General features: G+C 48.9%; 1 protein-coding gene across 1 annotated transcript in view; it reads right to left on the bottom strand.

The window, feature by feature from the left end:
• The window catches only part of SHISAL2A (shisa like 2A), a 24,288-nt gene extending 14,377 nt beyond the window's left edge, over positions 1-9,911 (bottom strand). Inside the window, exon 1 of the mRNA XM_017548809.2 lies at positions 9,508-9,911. Within this exon, the coding sequence (XP_017404298.1) occupies positions 9,508-9,689 (182 nt within the window). The 5' untranslated portion in view covers positions 9,690-9,911. The remainder of the gene's footprint in view (positions 1-9,507) is intronic.
• Positions 9,912-11,035: the final 1,124 nt, after the last annotated feature.

Genomic DNA, 11,035 nt, shown 5'->3' with positions numbered 1-11,035 from the left:
AAAAAAAAAATTAGTATTGTGTTGTAGGAATCAGCTTTGACTTTGTTTTGTCCCTACTTGTCTTAAACAAGCTTTCTATGCTTCAGCATGGGAAAGAAAGTGCACCAACTACCTGCCAAGGACCCACCACATACCTGACCCTGCTCAGCAACACCATCTTCTTCCCTCCCTACTTTCCTCACCTGCTCACACCCCAGGGAGCTGGAGATGGTCTTAGGGGCTCCCTAGACTGCTTTTTCTTAAGAATCAGGACATATATAGTAGGCCTTAGTTAAAAGCCAGCTGTCCTTCCAGCCTTAGGTAATTTCTTTTCTTTTTGTTTTCTTTTTAAGACAAGGTCTTGCTCTGTCACCTAGATTGAATTACAGTGTTGCCATCTTGGCTCACTGAATCCCCAGCCTCCTGGGCTCAAGCAGTCCTCCCACTTCAGCCTCCTGAATAGCTGCGACCACAGGCATGTACCACCATTTCCAGCTTATTATTTTTTTTTTTGCATATTTTGAAGAGATGGGGTTTTCCCATGTTGCCCAGGCTGATCTTGAACTCTTGAGCTCAAGCAATCTACCACTTTGGTCTCCCAAAGTGCTGGGATTACAGGCATGAGCCACCATGCCTGGCGCTGCCCCCTACCCCGTGCCCTTTTTTTTTTTTTTTTTTTTAAGAAAATAGAGACCAAGTTTTGCTATGTTGCCCAGGCTGGTCTCAAACTTCTGGCCTCAAGCAATCCTCTCACTTCAACCTCCCAAAATGTTGGGATTATAGGCATGAGCCAACCGTGCCCAGCCAAGCCTCAGGTGACTTCTGGCCCAACCTCCATGGTCCTGCTGACCATGTCAGTGTCAACTCCATGTCTCAAATACCTCTCCACTCCCTCACCCTCCAACCTCACTGCCTCTGTCCCAAGTCAGGCCTTGGTCACCTGGCCTGAAGGAAGAAACAGCTTCCTTTTTTCCTCCCACAATACTCAACACTTCTGTCACCATATGTATGGTGGTTTCCCCCCACACATCAAGCAATTCTCCAGCAGACACCAGCTGGGCGTCCTATAACTTGATTCAATTCTGGCACCATCTCTAGGCAAATAGTGTCAGTTCCCACAGGTTACAGGCTCAGTCCCTCAATACTCCCTCCTGCCCTCCCATGCCAATTGCAAGTAGTAGGTTGTCACCTATACTTCTGACCTACCAGCTACAAATCGGTGTGCCCATGACCCCTTCCTTGGGTTTGATTAATTTGCTAGGACAGCTCACTGAACTCAGAGAAACACTTATGTTTACTGGTTGATTAGAAAGGATATAACAAAGGATGTAGATGAATGGCCAGATGGAAGAGACATAGGGTAGGGTAAGGCATACAGGAGGGGCATGGAGCTTCCATGTGCTCTTGAAGCACACAACCTCCTAGGGACCTCCACATGTTTGGCAGTCCAGAAGTTCTCTGAACCCTGTCTTTGGGATTTTATGGAGGCTTCATTACATAGGCATGATTGATTACCATTGGTGATCAACTCAACCTCTGGGGCCTCTCCTCTCCCTGGAGGTTGGGATGGGGCTGTAAATTCTAGCCCTCTAATCACATGGTTTGTTTCCCTGGCAACCAGTCCCCAACCTGAGGCTCTCTAGGAGCCCACCATGAGTCATCTCATTAGAACAAAAGATGCCCCTATCACCCAGGAAATGAGAAGGAATTCAGGAGCTCTGTGTCAGGAACTGAGGGTTCAGAAACCAAATTTTAGAACAAATGATGCTCCTAACATCTCAACAATCTACAAGGGTTTTAGGAGCTTCAACTCAGGAACCAGGGGCAGAGACCAAATATATATTTCTTTTTTCTTTATTCTTTTTTGAGACAGAGTCTTGCTCTGTCACCCAGGCTGGAGGGCAGTGGTATGACCTTGGCTCACTGCAACCTCACCTCCCAGGTTCAAGTGATTCTCCTGCCTCAGCAGGAGAATATAATTCTCAGGTAGGTAGAATTATAGACCTCAAGAGATTCCCCCACCTCAACCTCCCAAAGTGCTGGGATTATAGGCATGAGCCACCATGCCGAGCCAAGACCATGTTTAATCAGCCTTATCATCCCATTTTCTAGGCCCTGGCATGTTGGTAAATATCATTTGGTACCTACTATGTGTCAGGCATTATGGAACACTCTCCCAAGGAGAAGGCATAGGTGGCATCAGGCTTTGTCCTTGCCTGCCCTTCCTTCTTTAGTTCTCCTTCTTCAAGTGAGGCAGGAGAATCGCTTGAACCCAGGAGGTGAGGTTGCAATGAGCTGAGATCATATCACTGCCCTCCAGCCTGGGTGACAGAGCAAGACTCTGTCTCAAAAAAGAATAAAGAAAAAAGAAATACATATTTGGTCTCTGCCCCTGGTTCCTGAGTTGAAGCTCCTAAAGCCCTTATAGATAGAGATGCTAGGAGCACCATTTGTTCTAAAATTTGGTCTCCGACTCTGGCCCCAGACTCCTGCCCTTGCCACTTCTGCAGGATTTCGCTCCTTGTTAGTTAATGGCTAATTTCCACTCAACCAAAACACCTTAGAGCTTTGAAAAGTCTGCCTTCTCATGGCTAAATAAATTATTAGACATCTCTGCAATGGAATAGTATAGCATATATAGAGACTTTGTTAATGATATAGATGTTTTCAGGCAGGGTGCTGTGACTCATGCCTGTAATCCCAGCACTTTGGAAGGTCAAGGTGGGTGGATCATTTGAGCCCAGGAGTTCAAGACCAGACCAAGTAACATAGTGAAAGCCCATCTCTACAAAAAAAATACAAAAATTAGCCTGTTGTGGTGACCACATGCCTGTAGTCCCAGCTACTCAGGAGGCTGAGGCGAAAGGGTCGCTGGAGCCCAGGAGGTGGAGGCTGCAGAGAGCTGTGATGGTGCCATTGCACTCCAGCCTAGGTGACAGAGCAAGACCCTGTCTCAAAAAAACAAGGTTTTCAGATCTTTTAGATCTTAATATCTAGGAAAATGGATACATTTTTATGACTTTATTGGTAGTATTAATGAAGAGAGCAGGACACAGTACTAATTGTTAAAATGCATGCTCTGAATGAAGAGACCCCCATCCCCCCAAACAGGCTTTGTATGAGGAACATGGTTGTTTATTCACCCGGGTGTGGGCAGGCTGAGTCTGAAAACAGAGTCAGTGGAGGGTGGTGGGATGGGAGTTGGTTTTATAGGTTTGGGGTAGGCAGTGAAAAGTTGCAGAAGTTACAGTTTAGGGCGGGTTTTGCAAGCTGGAAGGGGGTCGTAGTCTGGAGTCACAAAGTCCAACTGCCTTGTCAGCTGAGGCAATAAGGAACAATAGAAGAATGTCTCAAGTTAATTAGGGGTTGATCATTTCTTCTTCTTTTATGGTTTTCCAGTTACTTCAGACTTTCCAGTTCCAGGAACTCATCTGGAGTGTCCATGCAGGTCACAGAGGTTACCATGCCATCCATAACGCGGTCAGTAGGCCTGGAAGACCTTACACTAACTACATGGCATAACCCCAATTTAACTAAATATATACATAACTATACACACGCAAGGTTGATGGAAATATGCCAACTAACAGACTGTCCCTGGTAGTTCAGGATGTGGATGTGCTGTCTGGGGCCCTTTGGATCTTATCATTGTGGAATATCCTGATATTCTGGCCAAAGTTTCCTTCTTTCTTTCTTCTTTTTTTTCTGAGACAGGATCTCACTCTGTCACCCAGGCTGGAGTACAGTGGCACCATCATGGCTCACTGCAACCACAACCTTCAGGGCTAAAGTGATCCTCCTGCCTCAGCCTTTCAAGTAGCTGGGACTACAGGCATGTGCCACCACACCAAGCTAATTTTGATATTTCTTTATGGAGACTGGATTTCATCATGTTACCCAACATTGTCTCCAGCTCCTAGGCTCAAGCAATCTGCCTGCCTTGGCATTCCTGGCCAAAGTTTCTATTGCCAACAGCTGTTATCTCTTTGTCTTAGGGGTTTCTTGGGTCCAGAACAGGCTCTGTGGGCACACTGGCAAGTTAATGGTGCAGGATAATCAATGCCTTCCTTACCCCACCAGCCCACGACCAATGACTGACAGAAATTGTTAGCCAAATATCCAGCTTCCTGGCCGTCGGGTGGGATAACTGAGGTGTACATTCTACAATGGCTGGCAGAGTTTAAGCTCCAGTTACCTCTGGCGTGATTTGCTTGGTAATACACCCATTGTTGGCTTCTTCCCCTCCCTGTCTCACTTCCTCATCCTCTACCAGTGATTTCTGGGATCACTTGCCACATAAGCTACTTGCCATCAAACCCTCATCTCAGAGTCTTCTGATGAATCCCAACTTAGACACTGGATTACTCGTGATTTCTTTCTCTTTTCGTTTCTCTTTTCACATTTTTCTATATTGAGTATGTAGGGCTTTTGAGTTCTTTAGTTACTTTAATTAAACATTGTTTTCTCATGTGAGATACGCTTACTGTTCATAGGGCTGTTATCTGGGAGACTTGTGCTTCGCTTGGGGCCCGTGTGGGGGACAACTCTGGGTACCTGGATGGAAAGGGGCCTCTAAGAGAGGCCCTTTGAGGAGTGAGGGGGAGAGTTTTGTTTGTCCCTGTCTACCATTCTTTCTCCAGCTTTCGGGTCCATCCTCTTCCTCGACTCTGGGGTGATATGTCCCAGACTGGAGGTCAGTCAGGGGGCAGGCGCTGTCTCTGCTGATCTGTCCTGGGGGCAGAGGAACCAAACCCCAATGACAGAGTTGGGAACAACAGGGTAGGCTCCAGAGAAGGAAAATCTGTGCTTAGCATGAGATGAACTTCAAATAATCAGAGTTGTCCCGTGTGATTGTACTGCCTCAAGTGGGGATGAGTCCCTGTCACAGGAGAAGCAGGACACGTGAATGAGTTATATCTTTCAATGAAGTTAGAGATTCCTACCCTGAGTAGGAAATTGGATTAGAGAGTCCCGAGCCTTCAAGGATTTCACCGTTCTGACTGAAAGATAAAAACCTACTGTGACTCCTAAGAAAGAATTAGAGGCACAGCCTAACAACTAAGGGCTTTGGAGTCAGGTAGTTATTTTTGTTCTTGTTTTTGTTTTTTGGGGTTGGAGTCTCCCTTTGTTGCCCAGGCTGGAGTGCAATGACATGATGTTGGCTCACTGCAAACTCACTGCAATTCTCCTGTCTCAGCTTCCCAAGTAGCTGGGATTACAGGCACCTGCCATCACACCTGGCTAATTTTTGTATTTTTAGTTTCATCATGCTGCCCAGGCTGATTCGAACTCCCAACCTCAGGTGATCCACCTGCCTCGCACTCCCAAAGTGTTGGGATTATAGGCATGAGCCACCATGCACGGCCTAGAGTTAGGTAGTTCTAAGTTCAGATCCTGGTTCTGCCACATTTAAGCTGAAAAACCACTTTGCCACTCTGACCTTCATTTTCTTCATTTATAAAGGTTTCTATCTCACCAGGTGGTGAGAAGGATGAAATGAGGTGCTGTAGACATGGCCTGACCACAAACTCTGCCTTCCAGCAAGGCTGCTGTCTTCTGGCTCACACCCTGGTGAAAAACAGAACTAGTGATGGAGGAGGGTGCTTGTCAAATGGACCAGACTGTGTGACAGCACCAACTGCTTCTCCACAGGGTGTCTTCACCTCCTGAGGCACAATTTTAAAGATGGCAATTCTCCTTGAGCACTGTCTCTCCCAGGAAATAGTGCTTACCTGGAGATTTTTATGTTTTTAAGGATTGGTTTTCATGAAAAGGACCAAATGGAATTTACAGCAAAACAAGGTCTTCACCCCGCAATATCCGGGCTCTGTTAGGAGCATGCCGGAAGAGATATTTCAAGGTTCAGAGCACGCTGATGCCCTAGACATCCTGAGGACTCTCAGTTCCTCTCCTGCACTTTGCAATTGTCTGTGGTATTTATAATCACATTATGTCCGAGTCCAGGAAGAGTCACCCTAGAGCATTTTAGCCACCCTTGAGGTCACAGAATGGGAACACACTGACAGAGGATGCAACCTCAGAGATCACCCCACCCAACCCCCATGAAAGCATTGTCTGAGCCGCTAAAGCACACCACGTCAGAGAGTTTCCAGGGCAACAGAAGGGACCACAAGACACAAGAGCTGTGTAGGGAAGGGGCTATTGGAGGAGGGAAGGGGTCCTGGCTGGGTGCTGAGAGGATTACTCATCTTTGTGTTCCCAGGGGCCAGCACAGTGCCCAGAAGACCACTAGAGGGTCAGTGAATAGTTTTCAAATGATCTGAGTGGATCAGTAGCAGACAGGACAAGCCAGGGCTTGCTTGGGATGAGACAGGCCTGAATTTTCAACCCAGCTGTGCCACTTCCTCTCACTGGGACACTCCTAGATAGTAACTTAACCTCTCTCAAGATTTTTCATCTGTAAAATGAGGAGAAGCGCCAGGGTTGTGAAAGTGTGAAAGCATCTAACCCTTGGATAGTCTTAGGTAATGTTCTTTAAATCTCAGTCTGCTATGATATTTCTAGGAGATCTGGACAATTCACTTCCACACTGAGTTTCACTTCCCACATCTATGAACCAAGGAACGGGAACTCTCTTATTGAGCACCTACTATATACACTGGTCACTTTAACGTGTATTATTTCACTTAGTTCTCACAACAATTCCATCACAAAAATATCTCTATGACCATTTTAAAGTTGAGAGAAAATACCAGGCAGTTTAATAACTTTTCCAATCCACATAGATAGTAAGTGACAGATTCTGACTAGCCCCAAAGCTCCACACTGTCTCTGTACTTACAAGGGAGGTCAGTACCATCTTATTTCAGCACCTAGCTCAGTGCTAACTACACAGTGGGCCTTCAACAAAACTTCCCTGTTTCACTTTAGATGCATGTTGTGAAACTGCCCTAGTGAAAATTACCACAGTGAGAGAAATCTGATACGGAAGTTATGACAGTGAGAGAAATCTGATATAGCTGACTCCATTTTGCTTCTAACTTTATGAGCTGTCTTTGTTCATTCCTGGGCACAGGCCAAGTTAACTATAAGAGGAATTTATAGTTTAACTTTAAAACAAAGATGATAACAGCCCCTTCCTAAAACTAACACCCTCTTGCTCAGGGACTGCAACTGCCTTTATTAAACTAACAAATTAACCACAAGGTTAGAATTATGGTTCAGAAGTCATGTAGCTGGAGGTGACGAGATTTGTAATTCCCTCAACTCCTCCTATAGATAATGTCACTATTATAAAACCTAAAACTAGTGTTTGAGGTATCTTTCAGACCTTGCATTTTGATGGACCAGCTGATGACACCTGAACCAGTAACCCATACCAAGAAACTGGCTCAACTGGTCTTGTAACCAACCCCCCACCACCCAGCAACTGACTCAGTGCAAGAAGATAGCTTTGATCCCCTACGATTTTATCCCCAACCCAACCAACTGGCATTCCCCATTCCCTAGCCCCCTATCTGCCACCAATCCTTGAAAAACCATAGTCTCCAAATTCTCTGGCGTGGGGGTGGGTAGGGAATGAGGATGTGAATTTAAGAATTATGTCCTATTTTGCCACCTGGTTGGCCCTGTGATTATTACTATTATTATTACTATTATTATTTTGAGACAGAGTCTGGCTTTGTTGCCCAGGCTAGAGTACAGTAGCGTGATCTCGGCTCACTGCAACCTCCACCTCCAGGTTCAAGCGATTCTGCCTCAGCCTCCCAAGTAGCTGGGATTACAGGCACCTGCCACCATGCCCAGCGAATTTTCATATTTTTAGTAGAGACGGGGTTCCACTGTGTTGGCCAGGCTGTTCTTGAACTCCTAACCTCGTGTTCCACCGCCTTGGCCTCCCAAAGTGCTGGGATTACAAGCATGAGCCACCGTCCCCTGCCAGCCCTGTGATTATTAAACTCTTTGCTGCAAAACCTGTTCTTATGCATTGGTTTTTCTGGGCAGCAAGCAAAATGAACTTGTCAAGTGATTTCAGTAGTATCTCTAAATAAACTGTGAGTTCCTCAGAGGCAGAGAATAATTGATTTTTGTGCTTCCAACACCTTGCAAAGTATCTGGCACAAAATAAAGCCTAGAATGAATGAATGAATGATGAATGAATATACGGATGAACAGAAAATACATTAATATTATTCCCTGTGTTACAGACAGCAGAAGTGTGTAGGATCTGATAACTTGGTCATCTGAAAATCATTTAGAATTGTAGATTGAATCACCTACAAAAAGCTATCATATTTCTAACTGTCATTGGCCTATGTCAAGTTCATGTCATCTCTGTTAAATCATTTGATCCTTACCACTGCCTTAGTCAGAAATCAGGGCAATGATTGATCATCCTGCCCATTTGATAGATGAAAAGACAGAGACTTGAGAAGTTTTGGTGGCATAGGATGCTGTCCTTTCCCACCCAGAAGGCAGCAGCCTCTGTTCATATACCTCCAGGGACGGAAAAATCACTGCTGAGTTGGCCCATTCCATTTTTGCTGATGCCTGTTTTCCAAAGCAGGCTGAGGATGAAGTTCCATTCTCCAGGTGAGGCCTTAAGAGACCCAGAGGCATTGAGACCTATTACCCTCTTAGCCCAACACTTAGATTCCAGGAATGCAACCCCTTCCCTGAACAAATGGGGAAATCTGAGATCCTATGGGTGGAGCTTCAACACTTCTACGAATATGGCCTGAGCTAGCTTCTGTACTCTGCCACTGTCTCATGATGAACTTGGAGGCAGCTCTGACTACTCCCTAGTCTTCTGCCTTAGCTGAAAATGGGGTACATCCCCAGCACTCACCACAGGGCTTGGCACACACTAAGTGCTCAGGAAAGAGTGCCCAAAAGAATGACTAAATACAAAAGGGAACCAAGGGCTGACTCCGGGCTGAGGCTGGGGTTGGGGTGTAGCACCAGGCGAGGGTTAAGGCTGGAGGCTGAGGTTTGGATGTAGATCTAGATATTAATAATATTCGGAGTCAGGATGTGGGAGAGGTGCTGAGGTGGGATTGCAGGCAGGACAGAGAGGAGCTTGGGGCTGGTGATAGAATAAGGTCTGGGGTCAGTACTGGGGAGTGTGGAAAGTCAGGCATGAGGTTGGTGTTGATATTAGGAAGGGGAACTTGGTGGAATGATGATTGGGGTGAAGTTAGAGCTGCCAGTGAACGTTTGAAGATGGCAGTTGCTCTTAGGAGGAGGCTTGATATGTGATTTGGGGTCGGGATGAGGGTGGTGATGGAATGAAGTTTGGAGTAGGTTTAGAGCGAGGGTTGTTTCGGGTTAGAGGAGGGGGAGGTCCGAGCATGGCTCTAAATAATGGTTGGGGCCAGGATGAGGAAATCGGGCTGAGAAGGGGTTTCAGAGGGCGGTGGGGTTGACGATGTGGGTGTGAGGACGGTAAGGGCTGGATGGAGATCGTACTTGGTGTTCAGGTGGGCACTCGGATGAGGGCTGAGGCTGGGGTGAAGGGGGCTGAGACTGGAGTGGGGTTCAAGGTAGGGTGAGGGCCAGGGTCGGTACCTGAGCCACCACATGTAGCTGTGCTCGTAGGGGAAGAAGCTGTGCGGGTCGTCGCAGCAGTACTTGTGGTCGCGGAAGCCGCAGCAGAAGACGGCGGCCGCCTCGCCCCCTGGCCGCGGGCAGCTGAAGCCGCGCACCACCTCCTGCTCTGCGCTCACGTAGCTCGTGCAGGCGCCGCTCATCGCGCCCCGCCGCCCCCTCGGGCCACCAGACGGCCGGCGAGAGCCCGGCGGGGAAGCAAGGGAGCGAGCGAGGCGGAGCTGAGCCTGAGAACGGCTGAGACAGAGAGACAGAGGGGCCGAGAGAAGCAGAGAAGGAGACGCAGCGCGGGGCGCCGAGGCGCAGCGGCGGAGACCCGCGGCCCCGAGGACCGAGCGGAGGCCAGGTGCGCTGCCAGCGCGGCGGGAAGGCGCGGGAGGCGCGGGAGGGGCGGGAGGCGGCGGCGGGAACGCAGCGGGAGCCGGAGCGGACGCGGGGAGCCGGCCTGGGAGCCTCGTGCTGGTCGGGCTCTGCCTGCGCTTCCTGCCCCCACCCCACTGCCGGCACGAGGGCGCTGGGTGCGCAGCGACAGCACGACGCGGCCGGGGTGGCGGTGTGGGAATTCGAGGCCGGGGCGTGGGCGCCTCACCTGCACCGAGCCCCCGCCGGGAGCCTCCGGGCATTCGGGGCTAGGGCAGACAGACAAGGCGCCAGCCTGCGACCGCACGGCGGGGTCAGTGGGGAGGGTGAGCACAGCTTCACCCAACCTCCGCAGCAACCCAGGGGCCCAGGGATGTTCGCACCCGTTTTATAGGGGGGAGCTGAGGGCCAGAGAAAAGCCATTTCCCAGGGTCGCTAAGCCCATGAGATTTTAGCCGGGGTCGGCCTAGTAGGAAGCCCTTGCTCTTTTCTGCGGCTTTCATGATGCCTCTTTTCCAGCGGGCTTTTAGATGTCCTCATCTTCTGGAGTCCCTGCTAGTCTCTGCCTTTCGCTGAGAGCTAGCTCGTGCGCGGACAATGTCCACACTCTCCTGTTCATACTGCCTGCCACTGGCCTGGGACAAGGGGCCCAATGTGGGTGTGGATTGGCCCAGATGGTAACCACACTGACCAGCAAAACCAGCAGACCTGTCCATTTTGAAAAATTATTTCCAGAGAACAAGGGCAGTGTTCTCACTAGCATCCAAGAACCACAGTCCTAAGGGGCTCTCGGCGCCTTGGCTTCCGTCGTGTACCCTGTCGCCTTAGGCCATCTCTAAGGGCTTCATACAGCACCTTCTATGCCTTAGCTCTACCTTTTTCACAGCAGTGGGTAGAGTAGGAAATGGGTACTGTGATGCCTTGAGCACCCCGGATTCCTTCATCGCCTGCTTTGGACGTGTGGGGAACGGGCCGTGAGTATCAGGGGATCTGTCTCCAGTTCAGCTCTGCCGCTTCCCTGCTGTTTCCCTCTGCGCTTTAGGTTCCTTGTCCTCACCCAGGTCAGCTCCTTAGATGCTAATTGTGCTGTTCCCCTGACCTGGGCCCTAGGGCCCCTGAGAGGGATCAG

The sequence above is a fragment of the Cebus imitator genome, unplaced genomic scaffold (genome assembly GCF_001604975.1).
Source record: "Cebus imitator isolate Cc_AM_T3 unplaced genomic scaffold, Cebus_imitator-1.0 Scaffold214, whole genome shotgun sequence".
Taxonomy (NCBI): domain Eukaryota; kingdom Metazoa; phylum Chordata; class Mammalia; order Primates; family Cebidae; genus Cebus; species Cebus imitator.
This window is presented reverse-complemented; position numbering and strand designations above follow the sequence as displayed.